Source organism: Trachurus japonicus, chromosome 8, assembly GCF_045865225.1.
Source record: "Trachurus japonicus isolate A0001 chromosome 8, Traja_1.0".
Taxonomy (NCBI): Eukaryota; Metazoa; Chordata; class Actinopteri; order Carangiformes; family Carangidae; genus Trachurus; species Trachurus japonicus.
Window position 1 is genome coordinate 1898952 of NC_140914.1, and position 27316 is coordinate 1926267.

The window sequence follows — 27316 nt, forward strand, 5'->3', positions numbered from 1 at the left end:
CCAGTTACTAAACTTTCATCCAAGTGAAAGGTCCGAACCTTATAAAGTCCAAATGGTGTCTTATATATAAGCTATAGCCTACCCCAACGAAGTGCATTTTCATATCTATTGTCAATTTTCAACACAGGAAACATTTAACATAGTGCACTTTTATAGTAAACAACTAGCTTTTTTTTTTTATTTATTTTTTTTTACCATGAATAAAAGTAGCTCCCAGGCAAATTAATTTAAGGCTTGTATTTCAATTAAAGAGAACAAGACCGAATAAATAAGGGGGTTTCCCTGTTTGTTTGTTTGTTTGTTTGGTGCTTTTTTCTTTCTTCCTTTCTTTTTTTGAGGCCAAGGTGTCAAAAGCATCTTGATAGCTGCACTGTCATTGTATTGTCCCCCTCCATTAAATATGGAGGAAGGCTGAAAATCACAGGATATGTCTGTTCTGTTCTGGTGATACAAGTCAGTAGTCCTGAAATAGGTGTTTCTCTAACACACATTCTACACCTCTGAAGCGACGTCTTCCCGCATACGAGCTTCCTGCTCCTTCCAAACGGGGCAGAGCTCCGCGTGAAGAAGTTTACAAACCGAGGGAGAACCGGGGGTCAACACAACACCGGCGGAGAAGCAGGAAACAAGCACGTCGCACCGCTACGACGTTGTGAGCGCACATTAAAGTAATGGGCTTGTGCGCGCAAGAGACCCTTCTGAACGGCCCCCACACGCGCGCACACACGCTTAACCAAGGCGGCGGCGGCGGCCACAAACGCCCAGCGGCTCGCCTTTGACTTCAGCATCAACTTTTTTTTATTTTGGAGCAAGACAAGCTGTCATCACTCCGTCTCCTTTCTCTTTCCCTCTCAGACGCACTGGCCGCACCGGGTAAACAAACGATCTGATTGGCTCAATTGAGTGAAGCTGCCGTATTGACCTATAGCTGAGCCCGCTGTCCCGTCGGAAAAAAATGTTATTATTAGAGATTGGTCTCGGGTCCGGATCGAACCATCACTCGGTCCGGGTCCGGACCGAGGTCCGCCATTTGGTGATGCCTGATGTATACTATTCCTCGTACACGGACTGTCTTTGGGGAAAGTGCCTTCAAAGCAGCTAATTAGTGACTTTAGGTGGAGGCAGGCTAACACTACCCATACACTTCCAGTGTTTGAGCTAAGCTAATTACGGGCGATACGGCTCTATCTCCATGGTTACTGCACGCACAGTGGAAAGGATGGTGTCTATCTGCTGGTCATGGACTCAGGAGTGAGGCAAGACACGAAAAAAAAAAATGTTGGCGTATCCCTTTAAGTATCAACATAAAACTACAGCTGCTTCCATCCTGAAGATCCTTCATCACGTCGCTTCACTCCACCGGTGATCTGGATCGGTCCAGGATCCAGGGATCAGTGTTTCCTCTGAACATTAAAGGACCAGTTCAACATATTTACAAGTTTCTCTTTCAGTGTTAGATGTTCAGTGTGGGTTAGGGTTAGCCTAGCCTAGCCTAGCCTAGCTTAGCATAAAGCAGGTCCATGCTAATAAAGAGGAGGGGGGGGGGGGGGGGGGGGGCTCGTCTCTGGTCCGTCAGCTCTTCTTCTTCTTCTCACAAACAGAAAGTGCCAGTGCAGAAACTAGAGAGGAGCTGCAGAAGAAGAAGAAGAAGAAGAAGCTCCGTCGTCCTCAAACACGATTGGTCGATTCGTCCGTCGTCATGCCGACCGTCAGCCAATCAGCCACAAGCGCAGAGAGGCGGTGATGGAGAAGGCAGGGACGATGATGCTGGATGTGTGTGTGTGTGTGTCAGAGTGTGTGTGTGTGTGTGTGTGTGTGTGTGTGTGTGTGTGTTCCAGCTGTAGTTCACCTGCCGACAGGAGGAAGAGGAGGAGCTCCTCTCATCACTGAAACACAACAAACAACTGTTACTCAACAACAACACGTTTATCTGCAGCTTCAGACTCTACTGTACTGTACTGTATTATACTACTGTACTATACTATACTGTATTATACTACTGTACTATACTATACTGTATTAAACTACTGTACTGTATTATACTTAAGCAACATCACACAGAAGTTGTGCTGTTGAACTGTTTATCAGCACAGGTGCGATTGGGTCGTAGATAATCACACCGTGCTGATATACAGTGCGCAATATTTTTTTTCGTAGGATGAGTCTGGGAAAGTCCCTAGAGGCCTTCCCCGCCTCTGATTGGCTGGATGAACTCTCCTCCGATTGACGTCATCTCACAACAGTACTGTAGTAACATAAAATACACACAACTGATACTTTAACAGTAATTAGACGCCATGGCGAAGCGGTTTGCGTTTTCGCCTGCGGTGTGGTGAATCCCGAGTTCGATCCCCGCTGGTTTCACATTCCGAAAAATTTAGTTTTTAAATTTATATTCCAAGTTTACATTTTGAGTTTGAGAGAGAAGTGTAACTGTGCCATTGGTTGGGTTTAGGCAATGAAGAAAGGAGTTGGTTAAGTTTAGTAAAAAGACCCGGTAGAGGCTAGACAGGCCAGATAAGTAGAGAGAGTCCAGGTAGATCTAGGCACTTATCACGCTGCGTTTCACAGCCGTTTTACAGCCAAAACAAACAACCAATCAGGCGAGAGTCCTTCTAGCCAATCAGAGTCGAAAATGGAGCCCATCTAGCCAATCAGAGGCGGGAACGGTGGGAAAGGCGGGACTTTCCCGGACTCATCCTACGAAAAAAAATATCGCTTACAGTACAACAGCACGACCTCTGTGTGATGTTGCTTTTATCAATATCAATTGCTTTTAACAGTGCTACGAGCGCATTTTACTAGTCAACAGTAATAAGCTGCAAGAGATGATGATTACTTTGTTTATCTAATCATTAATTTTCCTAATAGTTCCGCAACTGGAAGGGAGACAAGGCTGTTGCCAGGCAACACATAAACATTTCATACTAGCTTGCTACTAGCTACAAGCTTTTCCACCGAGCTGCTTCCAGTGCTGGTTCTGGTTCTGAGCCCGTGTCTGATCAGCACCGGAGCAACAGGACCAGCGTGAAGACACAGAGACGTTATCGATACCGTATTACATTTGTTTATCTGCTATGTAATCAATATAAACACAGTTGAAGCTCTGAGCTACGTGGCTAACAACAGCTAACGCTAATATCAAAACACATCGCAGTCAAAACGTAGTTGCCCCGCGGCGATTTCTTTTTTTCAGGCTGAGAATTATCTCCACTTAGACGGACCAGGTCAGGTCCAGGTTTTAATGTTCAGGTTTATAACTGTAGTAGCAGCAGCAGAGAGATGGAACAGCTCCGGTATGGGGAGCGTGGCGGAGTGATACTGTCTGTAAAAAGTCCCAGTGCTGTTATACTGAATATCAGCACTATGGAACGTCTCTTGTCCAATCAAATTACTCGGTCAGAACTAATTGCTGTATAATGTATTATATTCTACTGTTCTCTATTATACTCTACTGTATTATACTACTGTACTGTATTCTAATTCTACTGCATTATACTCTAATCTGTGTGTGTGTGTGTGTGTGTGTGTGTGTGTCACCTCTGTTGGCCTTGCTGGGGTAGATCTTAGCGAAGTGTCTGTACTCGTCTGGAGGAGGGAAATCGTCCAGAGGATGAAACGAGTATTTGGACTCAAAGTCGTCTGGAGAAGAAACAACACACACACACATCAGGTCAGAGGTCAGAGGTTAAAGGTCAAAGGTCAGGGGTCAGAGGTGAGAGAACGGAGAGCAGGGAGAGGAAGAGGAGGAGGAGGAGGAAGAAGAGCCACAGGACGGAGAGACGACGACTCACCGACGAAGGAGCGAGGGATGGAGGAGGAGGAGGAGGAGTGTCCGTTGCGGAGGGGAGGGGGGGGCGGGGGCGGGGCAGCCGGGGTGCGGGTGGGCGGGGGAGGGGGCTTCCCTCTGCTGGGGGGGTCGGAGGAGGAGAGGGAGGGGCTACCATGAGTCCTGTAGGGGGGAGGGGGCGGAGCCTCTCTGCCGCCCGCCCTCGACGACGACGACTGGACCGGAACAGGAGGAGCTGAGGAGATCAATACAGGAGATCAATACAGATCAATACAGGTCAATACGGATCAATACAGATCAATACGGATCAATACAGATCAATACGGATCAATACAGGTCAATACAGATCAATAGAGATCAATACAGATCAATACGGATCAATACAGGTCAATACAGATCAATACGGATCAATACAGATCAATAGAGATCAATACAGACCAATACAGGTCAATACGGATCAATACGGATCAATACAGATCAATAGAGATCAATACGGATCAATACGGATCAATACAGATCAATACAGATCAATACAGATCAATACAGATCAATAAGGATCAATAGAGATCAATACAGATCAATACGGATCAATACAGATCAATAAGGATCAATAGAGATCAATAAGGATCAATAGAGATCAATAGAGATTAATAGAGATCAATACAGGAGATCAATAGAAATCAATAGAGATCAATACAGATCAATACGGATGAATACAGATCAATAGAGATCGATAGAGATCAATACAGGAGATCAATAGAAATCAATAGAGATCAATAGAGATCAATAGTGATCAATACAGATCAATACAGATCAATACAGGAGATCAATACAGATCAATAGAGATCAATACAAATCAATACGGGTCAATACAGATCAATACAGGAGATCAATACGGATAGTTCCGACCATAAAAGGCGATTCCGCGGCATTATTCTCATGACTTGTCGGGCAGCATCCGCAAAATCGAAAGTAAGGAAACGCTGGTCGGCTCGCCCAGCACTTCCACCACTAATAGTAAAATAAAGGGCCACAGGGCTACTGCCGGTTTTACCATCTCTGTCAACATGGGGATTGGAGTATGTATTGGAGTCAATGAGGAGCAGAGACAGACGTGGCCGCACTCAGCGGCTTATTCTGTAAATTCTGTAAGTCTCTCTGATATTTTGAGCACATGATGAGAAACAGAACAAGTTTGTCTACAATTTTCTGAAAAAATTATGTGTGTAGAGTGTAAATTGTGGCCGGGCCGAGTGTGGAAAGAGAAAAAAATCTGGAGTTTTTCTGGCATCTCTCCCACTCTAACCGATGATGTCACGCACTCTGACACGAACATTCCGTGCAATACACACCCATTATAATCTCATAATTTCTCCAAAAATGATCATGCTCATTGATCAGGGATTGATCAAAAACTATATGACCTATCAAAACGTGGAGTAATACGACAATACACAAGACTTGTGTCTACTGTTTAAAGTTTAAATGGAGTCTCTAGGTGAAAGTATGCCTGAGCAGCGCTGCCTCGGGGCTCTGTGGGATACAGTACGCGATGTAGACTGGTCGGATACTGGAGATATTTCCCGAATCAGTACGACATCCGGGAACTTTTCACATACTGTAGATTTAGCTTTTGTTTGCATACTACATCATGCTTGCATACTACTGCATTTTGGCCAAATCAGTCCGTACTAGCAGTATAAGTATGCGGTTTCGAGTACAGCCATTCTCTTCATCAAACTGTTCTCCTTTTTTTCCCATGATGCACCAGTCACAGTAGTAAAGGCCTCACCTGCTCCTCTACCTGGCGCCTCTCTGACGGGGGGCGGCGGCCTGTTGGCGCCCTGTTGGGAGGGGGTGGGGGAGGCGGGGGGAGGGGGCGGGGCCGGCCCTCTGGTGGGGGTGTGGCCTCCCCCCGGCGAGGGGGCGTGGCCTCCCCCCGGCGACGGAGCCGTCCTCTTGTTGCTAAGGGAGTTGTGGCGCTGCGGCAGGTCGGGCGCCGCCTCGCCCCCCCCCGTCGGCCCGTTGGTGACGCGGTACGGCGGGGGGGGCGGGGCCAGAGAGGAGGAGGAGGAGGGGGAGGGGGCGGAGCCAGCGTTTCCCCCCGCGGTGGGCGGGCGCCGGCTGTTGCCAGGCGACGGCGGCGGCTTGGAGGGGAGGGGCGGGGTGTTGCTAGGCGTCGGGGGGAGGGGCTTCTCCCTGTTGTAGGAGGAGGAGGAGGAGGGGGGGGACGGGGCGTTGCCACGGCGAGAGGCGGCGGCGGCGGGGGGGGGGAGGGGGGGCGGGGGAGGAGGGGGAGGGGAGCGCCGGGCGGGAACGACTCGTCTCCATGGGCGACGACGCCTGAGGGGAGGGGCTCTCCGCGTCGGCGTTGTCGTGGCGATGGCTGGGGGGGCGGGGCGCCGCGGCCCGGGTGGAGGGGGAGCGACCGGAGGAGCCGTCTGAAACAAACAAACAAACAAACAAACAAACAAACAAACAAACAAACAAAGGTCAACAGAAGAAGATGTTAATGTTTTGATTATTTGAACCATTAATCCATTAGTTGTCTGGTCAATAAAATGTCTAAAAACATCAACCAGTGTTTCTCAAACCACCAGACGACATCGTCCTCTAATGTCTTGTTTTGTCCACAAACCAAAGAGAGACTCAGTTTATTGTCATAAAGGAACAAAGAAACTAGAAATATTCACATTGAAGAAGCTGCAATCAGAGAATCTGGAGCTTTTATTAATTAAAAAACTGATTATTAGATGATCAGAATAGTTGACGATTAATTTAATAATCGATTATTGTTCGATTATTTTGTTTGGTTATTTCCTCTCCAGCGAGTTGTTTGAGTCGCTGCTGATGCAACATGCAGACGGTCGAACAGCCAATCAGAGCTGAGCATCTTCGCTAACACTTTACCTGAATAGGTTTTCATCAGATTGACATAACAGCTGTCATAACCATCAATGAATACTTCTGACAGCTGTGGTTAAGTGTCATTCAGTAAGTTATGTCACTTTTGATGCAAAGTTGACATTGTTTGAGATGTTTTTGTTATGAGAACTATCCACATGTTTCTGAACGTCATCTATGGTCAAAACCAGAAGCCAGTTTTGCCGGTTTGGTGGAATTGTACGTTTACGTTTCCATGGTTTCCAGTCGTTGTCATAGTTGCGGTAAACGCATGGATCTAATAACGCTGGCTTTAAACACGGATGTCAGTCTGTGTGATATCCACTGTTAAAAGCTGCTGTGATGATCCATGCGTTTTACATATTTTCATTGAAAAAAAAAAAGAAATCGATTACCGCGACTACCGAAACCATGGAAACGTAAACATAAAATTCCACCAGAAAAGCAAAACCGGCAAAACAGGCTACGTTGTTGACGTTGGGGAAAAGGTGGATAACGGCGCCTGAATCTGATGTGATCTGAGCCGTGAGGTGTGAACACAACCAGAGAGAAGAGGAAGAAGAAGTCATCACCTCCCACCGGCCTCAGCTTGGGAACGCCGCCCGGGAACAGGCCTCCTATTGGTGGAGCAGAACCTGACGGACTCGCCGCTCCGCTCCCATTGGCTCCTCCCCCCGCTGCTGCTGCTGCTCCGCCTCCTTTGGGCTCTGGGAACCACAACCATTGGACAGGTGAGAGAAGGCTCCGCCCCCCGAGCACAGCGTCACCACGACAACACCACGATGACATCACAGGACGGACGGAGACCAGGTGACCACGACACGCTGTCGCTGCCCGATTTGTGACAATACTGGTCTACGCATGTGCAGACCGGCCGCCATCTTGGACCGCTGGCTACGGCAACTCCACTGGGACAAACTTCATCTGGGCGCTGCCCGATTTACGTACAAGCGGAAGTCTGCTTAAAGTTCTGTACATTTAAAATACTGTACTGTGAAAATGATCTTTAAAAATAAAATAAAATCACAAAGCCGTGTTGTGGTAGTTGTGGTTGTTTGTGGTTGTCATGGTGATGAGGCCGGCGAGAAAAGAGGAGAGTAAACACTAAAAGTCTCTACCTCTGTTCCTGTTTTCTGAGCATCAAGACCCAAACCACCACAACCAACCCTCAGTTACATTACTGATAAAGTAATAACGTTTTTTTTAATAAAAAGATGAAGCGTCCGTGGCGACCACACAGGGCAGTGATCCTCAGTCACTTCAACTAAGTTTGTCCAAGTGGAGTTACCGTACGTAGCTGTCACACATCGGGCAGCGACACACACGAGCAACACGTGGAGGAGGTGAGATGAAGTGAAGTCAGTCGTTTACTCCCAGTTGTTGACATCACAGGTCTGTCACCTGAGTTTACAGCTCCTCAGGACTTCCTGTCTCTTTGTGATGTCACAACTAAGCCCCGCCCCCTCACCACCTGGACCCACCATCCATCCAACAACAACAACAACTGGCAGGGTGTGGTTTCTCTGAGTGTTTTATTCTGAAATCTGCTCTGTTTTTATTGGATCACTGTAGAAAACAGTCAGCCAATCAGAAGAGAGGCTCAGAGCCTCCTCCTCTCTTCTGATTGGCCGACACCGACCTGTTGCTACTGGAGATCCAGAGAGAAACTGAGAGAGAGAAAAGAGGAGATGGAAAACTGCACTGAGGCTGTGAGACCTTCACCTCCTGCTTCCTCTGGTTATTGATCATCAGTGAAAACCAATAATCATTCAGGAGTAAAACTGGACTGTGATTGGAGGGCTCAGGTGTGGCCCCGCCCCCCTGCAGGTAGGGGAGCGCCGGGTCGATTGATACACACTCAACACCGACCAATCCTGGGAAAGCTCGTGAAATGACGTCACGCCATTCACAAGTTATTAGCGCGAACCGGTTTTTGACTACGGAAAGTAAAATGTTACGTGCGGTAGTTTTTTTGTGATCAAAAGTTGTATTGTGTGTTTCATGCAATAATAATAATATGACCTAACAACAGATGAATTCGTACATAAACAGGTCCTAAACTATGCAATGTCATAGTTTAGAAGTTTAGAGCCAAAACAGGTTGAAGTGTCAGTCGTCGCTGCAGCTGTTTCAAATGTCCCTCACGCCACCGTGCGTAGTGATTGTGGTCACACTGCGCGATCAATATCTGTATATAAATCACCGAATTAATACCCTATTGTTCTGCAATGAACAACAACCGATTTGAATGAACAACATGTATTTTTAATAAACACCACATATTTAAACGTGTTTAAACGTGTTTATGACATGAATCAACAGATATTCAGCAAAGTGAGGGGAAAATGCCGAGGGTAAAATGACAATATGTTCAACTGTGTATCATAAACATGACTTAGGACAGGGAAATAAGTAAATGAAATGAAAATACAGTCATCCAACAACTCGTACAAAAGAAGAAAGGTGAGTTTAATCGAAATGCGAATATGGACAATTACGCACGGGACAAAAATATTTATTTGACCTATTTATATTGTGAGAAATGATGTGACATTTTGGCAATAACGAGTACACTAGTATGTTGTCTGATATGCTGCATAAAAACGAGAGTAATGTCAGTAGTTTCTGTTTAAAACGCTGTTTCAACCGTCCCAACGACCCGCATAGGTGGGGCGTTTGAGACAAATGTCAACTTACGTTCAAAGTTATAAAACAGCGCGATCATCCAACATATGTGTTAAATTACACTAAAAATGTTTGTGTACATAGCGTCATCTTTGAAAAAAGACGTTTAAAGGTAGGGTCTGGAGTTTTGTTCCTTTCAGTTTGTAAACAAAACATTGAAACTGGGCCCCTCCTCCTCTGGGGCTAAGCTGTGTAGCCTCCTGCCCCCAGACAGCAGCCGTTGTCATGACAACAAAGGAAAGGAAATACAGTCTGAAATAGCCGCTGGAGCCGTGGGCCGATAGCCGACCGTCACCAACACCGGGAGCCTCCGTGTTATGTTGTTATGCCGCTGTGGTGAACTGGGAAGCGGGTGTTAGCGGCGGATGCTAACCGCTAGCCGAAGTTAGCATCGAGCTAGCTCACTACAACAGTCCTCATACTTGTTACCAGTGACGGTGACGGTGGGGAATCGGTCCGCGGCTCCAGCGCTTCACTCAGACTGTATTTATTTTACTTTGTTGTCATGACAACTGCTGCTGCTGAGAGAGAGAGACCTGCTAGCACTCGTTAGCATCAGAGACAGCTAGTGGCTAGCAGCCCTGAGCTACTACTCTGCTGCACGTAGCTTGACCTGAGCTCCGTCATTGGCTGGAGAGAAAACACCGACTCTCTCTCCATAGATATCTAGGCTCTCTGGCGACTCTCTAGCTCTCAGCCGAGAAACGTCCACGTGCAACAAAACCTGAACAAAACAGAGCAAAAGACCAAAATACAGGCAGGGGGAGGGTGGGGGGGCTGCAGACACAGCCCCCACCACACAGGACTAGAAGCCCAGAGGTGATGATTAAGACGGATTTCATTTGTACAAGTCGAATGTTTATTTTTGGGCACAAAACTCCAGACCCGACCTTTAACTGTAAAGTGTATCAACCGACCCGGCGCTCCCCTGAACAGGAAGTCACCTGACCATCAACAGCTGGAACATCAGGAAACATGGAGGGAGGAGGTTCTTAACGATCAACGGGCTACGGAGCACACGCCTCTGACATCATCACTGACATCATCACTGAGACCGACGATGACATCACCGTGACAACAGCTGGACCCACCTCTGTTCATTAGAGTCCTGGTTCTGGTCCAGGATGAGAACAGGCGACTGTTTATGGGTTATGATGACACGAACACTGAGGCTGCAGCTGATTGGTTACCAGCCGATTATTGATCATTTCCCAAAAGTTTCGTCTTGTTTCATTTCATTTCATTTTTCATTTTTCATTTCATTTATTTATTGAATTGGGACAGTGCACATTCATCAACACTGATGCGTTGAGCATGAGTGTAAATGCGCCGGACTTAGCACGACTGCTAAATTTCAGCCGTAGTCCCAAGGCAGGTTCCTGGACAACGTTCAGTTACAACGACAGAAAACAGAGGATCGTTGACTCAACGACTAATAATTTGATTGATTGATTGATTGATTGATTGATTGATTGATTATCAGCTGCAGCTGTGATCGGTCTGGGTCGAGGCCCCGCCCACAGGATGGATGACATCACAGACGTTTGCTCCGTAGCCGACTCAGCAGCCGTGCAGGAAGCTGCAGGATCTGATCTACACAGCCGCCCCCTCACCTGACGTCAGACACACGCTGCAGTTTGATGCTGGAGGTTCAACCTGAAATAAACCTGAAATAAACCTGAAATAAACCTGAGTTAAACCTGAGTTAAACCTGAAATAAACCTGAGCTAAACCTGAGTTAAACCTGAGCTAAACCTGAGTTAAACCTGAGCTGATCCTAAGTTAAACCTGAGCTGATCCTAAGTTAAAGGATAACCACCGTTTTTTACAACCTGGACCTTATTTCTATCATAAAATCCGATCATTTCCTCCCCCAGATAACTTTGGTGTCATTACAAGTGGTTGTGATGAAATGAGCTCCAGCCGAGAGGCGCGTATATCCGTATAATGGAGTCTACAGGGTCTAAATAACACATTATCTGCAGAGAAACTCCTTCATTTCACCAATATTTAGTTCTGATAGGCTAGTGCTATTCCCCTCTGAGTCCGGGGTTAGCTGTTATCAACATCCGGGGTCTGTAGGTTGACCTACTGACCTCTGACCTGGATGATGTCATCTCTGAGTGCTGCCCGGTAGGTCAAGCTAACCCCGGACTCAGAGGGGAATAGCACTAGCCTATCAGAACTAAATATTGGTGAAATGAAGGAGTTTCTCTGCAGATAATGTGTTATTTAGAGGCTGCATTGCGCTGCCCCGTGTTCTCGCATTATACGGATATACGCGCCTCTCCACTGGGGCTAATTTCGTCAAAACGACTCCAAATGACACCAAAGTTATCTGGGGGAGGAAATGATCGGATTTTATGCTAGAAATAAGATCCAGATTGTTAAAACAACGGTAAATTATCCTTTAAACCCAGGTTAAACCTGAGCTACAGCAAACTGATGAGAGACCAGCAGAAGGACAGAGACAGACCACAGACAGACAGAACAGACAAACGCTCCCAGACGGTCATTACACATGATGAAGTGACATCATCGTGACCTCACAGCGATCTGACCCTCGGCAGCCTCGTAAACATCTCATCTCATCTCATCTCTCAGAGAGTCTGGCCTCATCCCCCTGTCAGCGTTTAGGCTGGGAGTAGTAGCGTTGACAGACAACCCCATTCAGCCAATCAGCAAGCTGGTGTAGTGACGGGGCTTTGCACCAGCCGGTCCCTGATTGGCCAACGTGCTGTGTTAATCACAGCGGACGACGCTGATTGGCTCTAAGCCTTCTGAGGGTTTCAGGCCAAACGCTACAGCGGGGCTGAGGCCAGACTCTCCCTCAGAATGAAATGACATGATGCCTGTCCGGGAGCGGCTGGTTGACGAGGCTGATCTGACCCTGGATCAGAGTTTGTTCTGAGTCGTGACAGCGACTGAGCCGAGGTCTCTTTCATCCAATCAGCAGCCGCCGCCTTCACAGGACTGCATCAAACTGAGGAGCGTGACGACGGCGTTGCCCGGTGACCGCGTGTACGTTCGCAGCGCTCGGTGGGAAACATGGCGGCTGTGTAGCCCCGCCCCTCGGCCTCCTGCACTCAGCCAATAGGAGGAGAGAAGGATTGAGTCTTACTCTGAGCGGCGGCCGTGGTCCTGGGCTCCGGCGGCGACGCCCCCGGTGGCGGCGCCCCCTGCTGGTGAGGAGGGCTCTGCTGCTGGTGTAGGTATTGATATAAGCGGATGTATGGGTGGTCTGTGGGGGGTGTTTGGCGCTCTGTGGGGGGTGTTTGGCGCTCTGGGGTTTGAGTCTTACTGTCGAGCAGCGGCGCGCTGCGGTCGTTCACCACCGACACCCTCTTCAGCCGCGAGCCTTTACAGATGTCAGACAGCAGAGCGCCGCGGCCTCGCGCCTCCTCTCCGCTCAGCTTCGGGGGGCTGGTGTTGGCCTGGGGGGGGGGGACAGTCACTTCCTGTCCTGGCTTTTATGTGAAAACTCTAACACTGTAGCTGTGTTGGACATCCTGTATTGATATTGATTCATGTATTTATTTATTTGTGTGGTGGCCTGGGAAAACCCTTCTCATGGTCGGATTCTTACTTTTTTTTTTTGTAATTGTGACCCGATCCATCAAAATGAGTCACAGTGACCCACATTTCAAAGTTGAGATTTTGGTATCAATGGAAAGATTAGAAAATAAGCTTTAAAATGACACCCTGGTCAGAGTCATACATTTGATGGTTTTCTAGATGTGGCCATTTGAATTACGATCTCCTACTCTCTTATTCTGTTCTAAAACCTGAGAAAATAGCAGTTAAAGTTTCTGCCAGTGACTCTGGCATCTGTTCCTGTACCACGTGATTACACGCTCCCTATACGGTCCCTTGTTGTCATAGATGCAGCATTCAATGACCCTCGGAAAGCAGAGAATCTCACAGTTCAGATGCTTTTTACAGCTCGTCTCTATCATAAACGGTTCAGAAGTTGTCATGTTTTGTTGACATTTTGTAAAACATGTGCAAGCGTGTACGTTCGGTTTAGCATCGATGCTACGTTCGGTTTAGCATCGATGCTACTCGGTTTAGCATCTGTTTCTGTACCCGTCCCTTCTCGTCATATGATGCAACATTCAATGACCGTCGGAAAGCGGAGAATCCCGCGATTCAGATGCAGTTTACAGCTCGTCTCTATCATGAACGGTTCAGGAGATATTTCATGTTTTGCACCGAAGCAACACTCATCTTCAGAGGGTTTAAGTTGCAGGTCAACTTTAATCATCATTTTCGTGCCTTTTCTCAATTATCTGGACTGTGAAACTTTGGGAGATTGTTTTTGAATGTCATTGCTTTGAAATTAGGGTAAAAAAATTTTTTTGATTTTCTATGGGTTTTCCACGTTATCAGCTGATTATCTAAAAATAGAACGTTGCGACTTCCGACTCATTTTGATGGAACGGGTCACAATTTATTTTTTATTGACATTCAGAAACAGACATTGGCAGCATATACATCATGTGAGCATACATTACTTCTTGCATCTGTTGTCTGCCCTAAATGCCGAAATAGTATTTTAGTTTATATCCAAGTTATGAGAAGAAAAACTTACAACCATAACAACAACTAAAACAAAAAAAAGAGAACGATGTACTGGTAGGGAGTGATCTTTCTCATACATCATAGCTACTGGTTTGTGAAAGTAAAATCTGGCCTATGACGCGTGACATATTTGACCCAGTTTTCCCAGTATGATGTAAATTTCTCCAATTTGTGATTAACAAAAGCTGTTATCTTTTCCATTTTATAAATGTCCATGGTGATATCCATCCATATATTTATGGTTGGGCTCTCCGGTGATAACCATTTTCTGGTAATACTCTTTTTACAGGCCACCAGCAAAATATTCACCAAGTGTTTATCTCTTTTCGGCCATTCCTGAGGTATGTGCCCAAAATACATAGTCTTACTCTCAAGGGGTATTTCACATTTGAAGATATCCTGTAGGGTGTTGTGTATTTCTGGTGGGATTTTTACATTTTCATTTTTTGGTATTTCCATAAACTAGAAGTTTTCAGCCATTCATAACTGTTTAAATAACTGAGATAGCCCTCTCAGATCAAAAGTTATGTTCATTTTAATCTCTTATGACCAAAAAACTGAAACGTGAGAAAAAAGGCTTTAACTAGAACGTTGCTGTTTGGACTGTGTGGACATTTAAATAAACCTAGATTTTAATTTAATTCACATTTTTTCCTAATATTTTAGTTTATTTGACCTGTGAGCATGTTATTTACATTTATACACATCTTTGGTGTTTTGTTCCATATAAAAATGCAAAATCTTGACAGCTGTGTGTATACTATGTGTGTGTGTGTGTGTGTGTGTGTGTGGTCACCTGGCTGAAGGTGGGGGGGGGTGGGGGTCCCCCTGGAGGAGGAGGAGGAGGAGGAGGAGGGATGGGCATCCTGCTGCTGCTCAAAGAACACACACACTGGACCTGAAACACATGAAACACACACACACAAACACAACACATCATTGAATAATCAGTTGATTGATCAGCAGATCCAGAGAAAATCTTGTTATGTAGATATAAAAGAATAATAATCAGGAAACCAGACAGGTTTTATTTATAGTGATTTTATACTGATACTGTATATTCATGGTAGTAGATTCAGATTTTAACTATAAACCTTGACAGTTTTTGCAGACTGGACCTTTAAATGAAAAATAAATAGCGCAGGCTGAGCAAGTAGATAGAAAATCTAGTTTCACTCTCTCAGATTTGAGGGACCAAACGTCTCCATGGAGACTGGAGCGAGAACTGGAGACGATCCAGACCGAACCGAACCGGACCGAACCGGACCAGTTCTGGTTCGTGTTCAACCTGATCCACATGAAGACTGTGGAGGTTTTTTTATTTATTTTATATATATCTTTATTTTACAGACTCCAAGTCCAATAACTGCCAGGCAGACAGAAAAGAGACAGATGAACAGAGAAACAGACAGCACCACAGTCTGTCCACACACACACACACACACACACACACACACACACACACACACACACACACACACACACACACACACACACACACACACACACACACACACACCCACACACACACACACACACACACACACACACACACACACACCACACACACACACACACACACACACACACACACACACACACACACACACACACACACACAGGCTGAGAACGGTTCAGTTGTTCAGACCAGTGTTTCCAGAACATGGAGGTGTATTTGGTGTCACTCTGAGTTGGCTCAGTCAGAGACATTAGTTATAATTCCAGTTTTGGATCGACACAGTCTGAGTCTGCACATAAACTTATAAATAAAATGTCTTAACAAAGCAGCATTGAATGTGAGGACATTATACAGGACACAAACTAACGGCTGCACTTTCCCACCGGGGAAACTTCAGCAAGATACGAAGGACGTCATTATACACAACCTGGATCTTATTCATCTCATCTAACCTTTACTATGATGGGCTCTATGCACAGCTCCACTACTTCCTTATTTCAGGAAGTAGTGGAGCTGTGCATAGAGCCCATTGCACCAGAGCTGTGCTGTATAGTGGTGTAGCCTACAGTAGCTCTATAGAGCAGCTTTAACATCCTTTCAACATGTGGAATTAGCGAGCAGTCATGTTTGCTTCACATACAGTTACAGTTACAGCACATCATCATCATCATCATCATCATCATCATCATCATCATCATCACAGAGATCACAACCACAGACCATGAAGCCGTTATGTCTCCATCTGGACCGGACTGGACCGGACTGGACCGGACTGGACCGGGTTAGACCGGGTTAGACCGGGTTAAACCGGGTTAAACCGGGTTGGACCAGAACCAGACCGGGACCTGGTCCACACACAGTGAACAAAGATGCTCTGTTCTGTTCTGTCCCCTCGGCCTCGCTCCCTGCTAGCTCCTCCAGATGTTTACCTCAGCCAAGCACATCTGGCCGGGCTCACGCACACACACACACACACACATGCAGACACACATGCACACGCACATGCACGCGCAGACACCTGTGAAGCTCAGACCAGGTGTCTGCAGGGGAGTGAGGCTGTAGCAGCGGGAGCTCCCGACTAGCAGCATGTTAGCATCATGTTAGCATCATCATCATCCTCCTCCTCCTCCTCCTCCTCCTCCTCGCGGACAGGTGAGGGTCTTACCTGTGCACGTCACCGAGTCTCTGTCGGTGAGCTGCTCATGCTGTGATGTGTCCGTGTCCTGGTTCTGGTTCTGGTCTGGTTCCGCTAGCTGCTAGCTGCTAGCCGTTAGCCGCTAGCTGCTCTGCTGCTGCAGAGATTTATTCCTCCAGTCAAACAGGAGGCACGTGACCTGAGCGCGTCACCGGAGCGCGTGACCACCGGAGAGAGGAGCTGCAGCTGCTTGAATCTCTTTATTTTACAAGGAAGATATTACATCCATAAATGCAAATGGTCATCCAAAAAAAACAACAACGAATTTTTATGAGTTTAAAATATAAATCAGATATTATATGAATGCAGCTACAAAATATGAAAGACAGAAAAGCTATAAAAACCTTGGAGTATTATTAATTATTACAAACAACTCTATGATTTAATAATACCTATAATATATTCTTATAATATGTAATATAATATTAATACCCCTTTCTATGTATATATGTTTTGTTTATTGTTTGTATATACACATATTGCTGCAGCTGCTTCCACTGACTCTACTGTTTCTACTGATTCTAATGTTTTGAAACCTTAACGGGCATAATGCTTACACTTAAATATATATTGAATATATTGAATAATGCAATTTTTGTTGAATCTTTTCATTTTGTAAGGTAAACACCCCTATCTGTGTACCGTGTACATGTGTATTGTTTGTCTGTGTGTATGTGTGTGTAATATATCACACAATGTTGTTGTTTTTTAACACATCTTTATTGACAACAAGAGTATACACAAGACTGAATACAGTTAGAGATGAAATGAGTGTGTATACAACATTAATACACAACCAAACCATCATAAATACGCCAGGGGATGACAGCAGAAACAGAAAAAACATTAACTTAAATAAATATTTAGTAAAGCTTTCAGAGTTCATACGTTTTAACAGCTTTTTATTTTCACAATCACAATCACAGAGGGAGGAGATACTGACCAACATGCAGACAGGTCCAGGAAGTTTGGCTTCTGACCAGAACATGTAGATCTGTGTATGTAAAATTTAGATAAAACAATTAACAAATGTAAATTTAAATGTAAAATTGGGAGTTTTTTCTTAATTTTTTTTTTATCATATATTCAGAATATATCACACAATGTCCTCACACAATCCTGTTTTACGCATAGACTGTAAAAAGAATGGACGTAGCGTCCGTGACGTCACCCATTGGTTTGGGGGAGTCTGTTTTGTGCCGCTACTACGGGGGTTTGAGCCGCGCCATGTTGGATTCTACTTGCCATATTTGGAGCGGTGCGGCCGTTGGCCGGCCGAGAGCCCGCCCACTGGCCTCGTAGCAGCGGTCTCCGGACCTGTCACTCAACGGTTCTGCGCCCTAATTGGCCAGAACTTTAAACCTAATAACAGTAAAACGGTAGAGTTTAAAAAAAATTCACCCCCCTCAGAGTGTGTGCGGGGGTAGAAACTATCGGTTGAGACCAAAAAAATGAAATGTACCAGGCTGTAAATATGTTTTTTTTAAGCTGTAAAATCGGCTATTTTAACATGGGGCTCAATTGGAGTTGCTCCCTTCTGGAGCCAGCCCCCAGCGACAGCCCAGGGGATTGCAGTTTTTTGAACGCGGAAGTGAGCTTCACTCCTCAGACCGACAACTGCCCCCTTGGTTTTACGTAAACGACGTCAGTAGTGTCTCTGTCCATTGGGCGGCGCTGACGCACGTGCAGGCTTCTAGATCAACGGCCAATGAAACAAGAGGAAGCCGCGCTGTGACGTCACCGCGGGCCGCTCCCTCGACCAATCAGAGGCTTCGCGGCGGGAGTTTGAAAAACAGAGAAGAGAGAAACAGAGATGGCTGAAGTCCGAGCGTAAGTCTGATAGATAATACTAATAATCAGTGATGTTAGACGGTAAACCAGCAGGTTATTGATCCGCTCTGGTCACAGGAAGAAGGTTGAAGTTCACATACAACTTTCCCGCGTCCAGTTAGTCACGGAAAAACAGCGAAAACATGAGAGTTAGTTAGCGGCTAACGGCTAACAGAGCTAACAGCTAGGAGCTAATGTTGTTGTTGTTGTGGTAACGAAGCTGTGTGTGTGTGTGTGTGTGTGTGTGTGTGTGTGTGTGTGTGTGTGTGTGTGTGTGTGTGTGTGTGTGTGTGTCTGTGTGTCTGTGTGTGTGTGTGTCTGTGTGTGTGTGTGTGTCAGTTCAATTCAATTCAATTTGCTTTATTGGCATGAATAGAGATTTGTTTTTGCCAAAGCATTTTCAAAATACTTACATATGCACCACAAGATTGCAATTCATATTCAGTGTCTCTTTGTGTGTCTCTCTGTCTCTGTCTGTCTCTGTGTGTGTGTGTGTGTGTGTGTCTCTGTGTGTGTGTGTCTCTCTGTGTGTGTGTCAGGCTGCTGCAGCGCTGTGACCCGGTCCTGTTGGACCCTCTGGGAGAAGCGGAGCAGCCAGACTCTGAAGCTGAAGCAGCCAGGATGGTTCAGTTCCTGACGGTGAGCAGAGCAACCAGGACCAGAACCACTGGACTGGAATACAACGTCTCTCTGGCAGCGTTCACACAGACACGGGTCTGGGTCTGGTTCTGGTTGTGGAGTATCTGAACCTCGGTTCTTCCTGTTGAAGCAGCAGCGTTGACACCGGTTTAGTGGAACCCAGGGTTCCTATGGAAAGCACATTTAAATATAGCCTACACTTTAAATTATATTAAACATTTCCAGGTCTGGAAAAGTATGCAAAATGGATTTTTATTTATTTATTGAGATGGGACAGTGAACATTGATGAACATACAAGTCTGTAAATATGTCGGTTGTAGCAGAGATGCTCATTTCCATCCCATAGTCCCATTTACATAGAAACAGCCTGTTAGAGCTAAAATATTAGAAACTAGAGCCCAGATTTAATTTACCTGGAACTGTCCTTTAATGTTCAGTCATGTTTGATACAATGACCGTGTGTGTGTGTCTGTGTGTGTGTGTGTGTGTGTGTGTGTCTGTGTGTGTGTGTGTGTGTGCGCTGCAGGACCGTCGTCGTGTCCAGAAGGTTTTGTGGCGTCAGCTGTTCGTCCTGGACTCGATGATGTCTCTGCTGGAGGGTCTGGAGTCTGCCCAGCAACTGATGACACGGCCCTGCCCCCCCCAGCCAGGTACACAACACAACACGACACTATACTACACAACACAACACAACACTGTACTACACAACACACGACACGACACAACACACAGGATAGACTCAACATACAAACCCGTACGTGAACTACACACTGTTGATGTTCAAATATTATCTATAAAACACAGTAATAACATAGAAATAATGTGTGCGTGTGTGTGTCTGTGTGTGTGTGTGTCAGCGGGCGGGGCCAGGTCCCGCTGGAAGGCTCTGAAGTCGAGCAGCAGCCGCTGTGAGCTGGAGGAGACGGAGACGCTGCTGCAGTCGCTGCAGGACCGAGTCCAACGGGTCCAAGAGAGAAGACACACACTCACACAGCTGCTGCAACAGCTGACCAGCAAGGTGACACACACACACACCAGCAGTGTTGGGGAGTAACGAATTACATGTAACGCCGTTACCTAATTTAATTACTAAATTTACGTAATTGTAATCCGTTACATTACTGTGAGAAAATGTGTAATTAAATTACAGTTGCAACTTGCTTTTATAAATTTCCATGATTACAGTTTTAGTTACATTTGAAAAATCATCGCAAAAACTCGGATTTATCAAATAGCCGGTGCATATTCTCATTTTTCCAGGTCATAGTATTTCAAATAGTGAGTCTCCACACCAGATAGTTGGACCAGTCCCAGCCTGGTCAGATGCTACATGAACTGATGAAGCCTCTTGGATGAGAGGTGAAACGTCTTCCTAGACAAATAACTAAGTCCAGTTGCTTTTGATTTAACCTCCTTTGAAAAAGATTTATCAAATAGTCTTTTCATGTCAACGTCCACGTCCTTCTCTCCCTCTGTTTCTCTGTTCACGTATGTGACTCGGTCTCCGCTGGCTCTTGTAGAGGTGAAGGGTTGTACAGCTGCTGTAGTATTTGTGGACTTTTGCAGATGCAAAAATCTGCACTAATGGTATGGATGTCATGTAGCTATAGTGTGCCTCTTGCTATACTGTTAGTAGGCTAATAATCGCTTGTTGCTGTGAATATCATAATACTATTGTGGTGCAGAGTGTTTGCCAGCGGTGAAGATGTTGTTGACATCTAAACTGTCAATGTAGAATCTGAAGAGTTACAGCTATACCCTTACCCTTATGTGTCTATAGGCCTAATGTGAAGTATACAGCTGTTCTCACAGTAAAAAGAGGTATCTTGTGGAGTCTATTATTATATTGTCTTTATGTTGTCTTAAGTAGCCTACTGCTGAAAGGTTAACCGTTGTGTGAAAATGGTTAAAAGTTGAGAGCATTCATTCAAAATTAAGAAAAGTAATTGAAATAGTTACACTACTATTACATTTTCAACAGGGTAACTTGTAATTGTAACCAACTACATTTCCAAAGTAATCTTCCCAACACTGCACACACACACACGATATTTCCTCATAATTTTCGTGGACATGAAACCTGAACTACAACTCCCAGGATGCATTTCAGCTGCTGTGGTTCTGGTCCACTCACTGATCGGCCCAGTTCCAATCCGCCCCCTGCCCTGAACCCTCACTGACTAAAGTGACGTCAGATCTAAGTGACAGAGTCTGTGAGGGTCCAGATGCTGTAAACATGAATGGAACAGCACTTACACACTCTCACCACACGTTACCTTGACAACAACATGTTTTTAACTCCGCCCTTGGACCGATAATTTACCGTACTTTGAACACGCACAAGGTGTGTGAGGTGGACGGACTCAAAACAAAATGTTCCTGGATCAGATCTGATCAAATCATCATCAATAATCACAAACTGCACGTTAATACTGACAGGAAACTTCTTCTTCTTTTTCTTTCTTTCTTTTTTTTTGTCGTTGCTCCTGTCCATTAACAATAAAGAGACAGTGGAGCTCTCTCTGACTACGTGTGGTAATTTACTTTTTTTTTTTTTAACACTTGCGTTCCGACGGCATCTCATGTGTTTGACTTCACAACGCTATGAACTGTGGGTAATTCCCCTACATTAGTCAGCATCGGTGCTGACTGACGGTAAGGGGGGGGGGGGGGGGGGCAGTAAGGGCTCATTCACTGACTCACTGACTTGATGATCTGACAACGGAACAGCCCTCACACACTAACGTCTCCTTGTCTCCTCATCTCCTTGTCTCCTTGTCTCCTCATCTCCTCATCTCCTCATCTCCTCCTCTCCTTGTCTCCTCATCTCCTCATCTCCTCATCTCCTCCTCTCCTCGTCTCCTTGTCTCCTCATCTCCTCATCTCCTCCTCTCCTTATCTCCTTGTCTCCTTGTCTCCTCCTCTCCTCATCTCCTCCTCTCCTTGTCTCCTTGTCTCCTCATCTCCTCATCTCCTCCTCTCCTTGTCTCCTTGTCTCCTCATCTCCTCATCTCCTTGTCTCCTCCTCTCCTCATCTCCTCATCTCCTCCTCTCCTTGTCTCCTCATCTCCTCATCTCCTCATCTCCTCCTCTCCTCGTCTCCTTGTCTCCTCATCTCCTCATCTCCTCCTCTCCTTATCTCCTTGTCTCCTTGTCTCCTCCTCTCCTCATCTCCTCCTCTCCTTGTCTCCTTGTCTCCTCATCTCCTCATCTCCTCCTCTCCTTGTCTCCTTGTCTCCTCATCTCCTCATCTCCTTGTCTCCTCCTCTCCTCATCTCCTCATCTCCTCCTCTCCTTGTCTCCTCATCTCCTCATCTCCTCCTCTCCTTGTCTCCTTGTCTCCTCATCTCCTCATCTCCTTGTCTCCTCCTCTCCTCATCTCCTCATCTCCTCCTCTCCTTGTCTCCTTGTCTCCTCATCTCCTCCTCTCCTCGTCTCCTTGTCTCCTTGTCTCCTCCTCTCCTCCTCTCCTCCTCTCCTCCTCTCCTTGTCTCCTTGTCTCCTTGTCTCCTCCTCTCCTCGTCTCCTTGTCTCCTTGTCTCCTCAGAAGCAGCTGCACCACCAGCTGGAGGGGTCCGTGCTCACGGCCCATAATGCATTGCAGTCGTGCGACCGGCAGCTGGTCCAGCTGTGGGCGGAGTCGGAGGCGGAGCTTCAGCAGCTGCTCGGCCGGCAGCGAATCAGAGACGAGTGAGTGTCATCGATCATGTGACCAGTGTTCAGACGGAGCGCTGTGATTGGTCGGTCGGTGTGTAACTCCGCCCCCTCCTCCTCCGCCAGGCTGCAGGCGTCCGTTGCCGCGGCGCAGAGCGTCATGCAGGTCAAGCTGCTCTCCTTCAGCCAATCAGAGCTCAGCCTGGAGCTCAGGCCACGCCTCCCCTCCCAGCCCTCGGCCAATGAGCTGCAGCCGCTGAGGCTGTCGGTCGCCTGGAGCCATGACGACCGCTTCACGCTGCAGGTAGCTCACCTGGTCCTTCTAAAGGTGCAGTCCGGATAAAAATGATCAGGATTTCGAAATCCCTTTTTTCTCCATCCAGGATCACGAAATCCGTTTTAGTTTTATCCTAGATTGGATCAGTCTGATCCAGATCAGGGTAAAGAGTCTCTAGATGGGACTGAGCATCACGCTGAAGCTGATTGGTCCGTTAACAACAGGTAGAGCAGCAGCGTGAGGTCAGAGTGTGTGTGTTGTTTCTTCAGTGTCTCTAGTTGGGCTGTTAAATACAGTAGCTACATTAGTGAAATAGTGAATATTTCCTCATGAGTTTCAAATTCCAACTTCACATTTCATTCAATTCAGTTTGGGGGAAAGTTTTTCAGTTGTAGAATATTCAAAAGTGAACTTTATTTACTAATCACTGTTATGGTTTAAAAATTAGATTCAAAATATAAATCAATAAATGTTTATATTCTACATTATAAATAAAGTTTATTTGACCAGTTTGAATGTAATTTAAATCCCATGTTGTTCCTGAATCCTCCAGACTGCTGGATCAGAATGATCCTGTTGTTTCTGGATCAGAGTTTTCCTGATCCCACTAAAAAGTTTTGATCAACACAAACTGAGGGTTTGATCCAGATGAAAACCAGGACTGGATCACGTGATCTGATCCGGTCCCAGAATCCGTTTTCAAGATTTGATCCGATCCATGATCCAAAATCCGATCAGATTAGATCACCTTTGAACAGCTGGAACCTGGTGCAGGGCATGATGGGAAAAGGCTGCTGTCGTCTGACTGAGGTGTCTAAGTTTTCAGCTTGTGTGTGTGTGTGTGTAAAACTGTGTGTGTGCAGGTGAGCGAGGGCGCCATCGGCCTTGACGACGGCGCTGGGCGTGGCCGGCGGGCGGAGCTGAGCGCGGCGCTGCTGGAGGTGATGCAGGGCTACGTGGGTCAGGCCGAGCTGCTGACGGAGATCCAGAGCCTCCGCTCCAGGTGAGAGGACGACTGGGAGGGAAACAGTTAATTGTCCATAAGAATTTAATTGATTCAATTGATTGATTGATTTATTGATTGATTGATTTGCATGACCGGAAGTCATTCATCTTCAATAGAAGCTGGCAACAAATGATGAAGCAGTTTTTATTTAGTCTAAGGGCGTATTCACACCAGGTGCGGACCAAATGTTTTTTTACTTGGTGCGGTTTGTATTCACAACGCATTTTTTCACAAGCGGATCAACTTTGTAAACAAAAGCACGTGTGTCCCACAGTCGCTCAATCACTGGATAAAAAAACATCAGCGAGATCTTCAGGGAAAAGTAGCTACAATGGAGGTCATGAATGCGTTTCTTGCTGCCTTTTCAATGTGGTAGTATTTCCAGTTGCACCTGTCCTGTGCTTATTCATCACTTGGAGGCTATGTGGCCGTTATGCAGCCGTCTCCGTGACGACGGTCAGACAACAAACACACACGTCTGCATGTGCGTCTGAAGGATGGTGCGCTAAAAAGGAAAAAAGAAAAGAAGGATGGCACAGCAAAAAACAAAACAAAAACCATAATCATTCTCTCAGGATGCCGCGTTGCCGATCGGCATAAAGTCACATTTATTTCTGTTAATGGTTATTAATCGGATAACGACTTTCTGTTATCAGATAAATAATATATAAAGAATGTGAATCCTTAACGGCGACGGCTGCGTCCTCTCCAGCATCTGATAAATGTTTTCCACTGACCAGATATCAAGGAGGCAGCGTGTCTATCTGTGCTCCATGTCGACCCACGGCTCATTATTGATAATTTCCACATTTTCTGACAACAACGGAAGCCTGTTGAATCCAAAAAGGCGCTTGGATTTTGCATTTGGTTCGGGAAAGGTTCCCAGCTGCAGAGGTGGTCTCGGTTCACTTGTTTGATCCGCACCAGAGTCTGGTAGTTTGTATTCAGTTCAGTTCAATTTTATTTATATAGCACGTTTAAAAACAACCATTGTTGACCAAAGTGCTGTACAAGTCATATCAGACACATTCAGACTCAGATCCATACGCATGCACAAATAAACAGTTCCACAGTATACATAGTAAACATAGTTTCCCATATTAACCCACACTGAAGGCCAGCCAGAAAAAGTAGGTCTTGAGCAAAGACTTGAATTGCACAACATCTTCAGCAGATTTTACGTGTCTAGGAAGCTTGTTCCAGAGCCTGGGAGCTGCCACCGGCTCTATTCACAGCACACCTCCCCTAAAGGTCCGTACCAGAGGAAAAGTCTGTTTCAAGTGAACTAAACACGAATAAAGTAGTAGAATATGCCCTAAGAGTAACAAGCTGAGCGTGTGTGTCTGTGTCTGTGTGTCTGTGTGTCCCGTGTGTGTGTGTGTCTGTTTGTGTGCAGCTTCGCCATCGACTGGCGTCCGGCTCAGCGGCTGCTCATCTACCTGAAGTCGGCGCTGCTGGTCTGTCACCTGGAGGTGGAGGAGGGTTACCCGGGCAACGGCCGAGCCCGGCTGCTGTCGGTCCGCAGGGACGGACAACATGTGGACACATCTGGACTGAAGGTAACACACACACACACAACACACACACACACAGTTTCACTTTTCTTTAAACAGAAATGACGTTCTCTAAAGTCTCAGGTGGTTTGGTGAAACAGTCTGACATGTTCGGGTTAGAGATCGCTGGCAGAAGCTCTTCTCTCTCCACAAACACTTCACTCATCAGACAAAACTAAACTCCTTTCTCATACAGCTCTGGAAAAAACTAACAGACCACTCCCAAAATGATCAGTTTCACTGGTTTTACTATTTATAGGTATGTGTTTGAGTAAAATTAAATAAAAATGTTTTTGTTTTATTCTATCAACTACCGACAACATTTCTCCCAAAATTGAAATAAAAATATTGTCATTTAGAGCTTTTATTGGCTGAAAATGACTCAACTAGTCTAAATAACAAAATATCAAGTCTTTTCAGACCTTGAATAATAATAATAATAATAATAATAATGCAAAGAAAACATGTTGATATTTATTCCTAACCAACACAGCAAGAATATTTTAACTCAGGAAGAGTTTATAAATCAGTTTTTGTGGGATAATGTCGATGTTTAATCCAGCAGTGGTTTTTATTTATAATCTTCATATAAAACCAGATGTGGTTCAGGTGACGACCTCATCAGAGTCTCATTAAGGAGAATGAGTTGTGTTTGTGTTGGTGTTTTAAAAAGAAAAGAAAAGAATGAGTCGTACATGTAGAGATGCTTTTAACAAACATTTGTGAAAGTGCTCTCTTAGTTTTTTCCAGAGCTGTAAACAGTCAGTTTCTCCAGAATGACGTTTACAGTGAAATGAGGCTGAACAACCATCACACTGAGTTTAGATCAATAAGATCTGTTCACCTGGAGGTGATGGTGTTAACTATCGGCTACCTGCTCTTCATCATTTATAAAGACCTACTCCTCCTCCTCTTCCTCCTCTTCATCAGACATTTACGATGTGATGAAATGAAAGAGAAACTCGGTCGTCTGGAGGTTTGTCAACAGCTGTAACACAGAGCTCTGATCCTTGTTAACTACAACAGACAAAACACTGAGATTAATGTATTAACGGCCACATCGAAGTACAATAATCAGTTACCATGGTGACATGGCCTGGTTAACTTTACTCACTTTACTTTATTTGTTTATTTAGTCGGGACAGTGCATATTAATGAACAGTGAGTACTAGAGTAGCCACAGTAAATACACTGGATGTAGCACTGCTGTTAAATTACATCTGTAGTCCCCAAAACTATACAACTATTAACATAAAACGTCCATAAAGACGGAGGAGCAGTTAAAAGAGAGACAGGAAGCTTCACTGGTGGAGTTCTTCACTTCCTGTACAAACGGCCTTTCAAAGTAAAGTTCAAGATCCTGAAATATTCAACACAACAACACAACATGAAAGACTCTAACCCCTCCTCTCTCCTCCTCTCTGCCCCCCCCCAGCCTCACCGCCCTGACCTGTGTCTGACCGAGTGGCTGGTGTTCCTCTGCAGCTCTCCTCTCCTCTGACGCTGCACCGACCCACCGCCGTTCTGTTGCTTCCTGTTGTTGTTGTTGTTGTTTACTCTGTGTGTGTTTTTGTTTCTGTGTGATGTCATCGTGTTGTCAGTGTCACAGTCTAAATAAACTCTTTTACTTTAAAAAGCTTTTTTAATTCAAACCAAAACTCATTGAGTTAAAGCTGCAGCCTGCAGTGCCGCAGAGTGACCACCAGGGGGCGCGGCCTCCCAGCATGCACTGCTGCCTCCCA

General features: G+C 45.7%; 1 protein-coding gene and 1 pseudogene across 2 annotated transcripts; one reads left to right on the forward strand and one right to left on the reverse strand.

The window, feature by feature from the left end:
* Nucleotides 1-1284: 1284 nt before the first annotated feature.
* On the reverse strand, nucleotides 1285-16743 carry LOC146982288 (WAS/WASL-interacting protein family member 2-like; annotated as a pseudogene). The gene is made up of 8 exons (XR_015036241.1): nucleotides 16585-16743; nucleotides 14757-14858; nucleotides 12681-12813; nucleotides 7267-7401; nucleotides 5583-6231; nucleotides 3795-4025; nucleotides 3541-3642; nucleotides 1285-1886 (listed from the first exon to the last, which is right to left on the reverse strand). The product of XR_015036241.1 is annotated as a WAS/WASL-interacting protein family member 2-like (transcript).
* Nucleotides 16744-18298: 1555 nt separating this feature from the next.
* On the forward strand, nucleotides 18299-27088 carry LOC146982289 (uncharacterized). Its single transcript, XM_085783322.1, has 9 exons — nucleotides 18299-18444; nucleotides 18984-19083; nucleotides 19611-19734; nucleotides 19942-20102; nucleotides 22632-22774; nucleotides 22865-23042; nucleotides 23879-24018; nucleotides 25418-25580; nucleotides 27010-27088. The coding sequence occupies exons 1-9, from the start codon at nucleotides 18428-18430 to the stop codon at nucleotides 27073-27075; spliced, it is 1092 nt and encodes a 363-aa protein (XP_085639448.1). The 5' UTR covers nucleotides 18299-18427; the 3' UTR covers nucleotides 27076-27088.
* The last annotated feature ends 228 nt before the right edge of the window (nucleotides 27089-27316 follow it).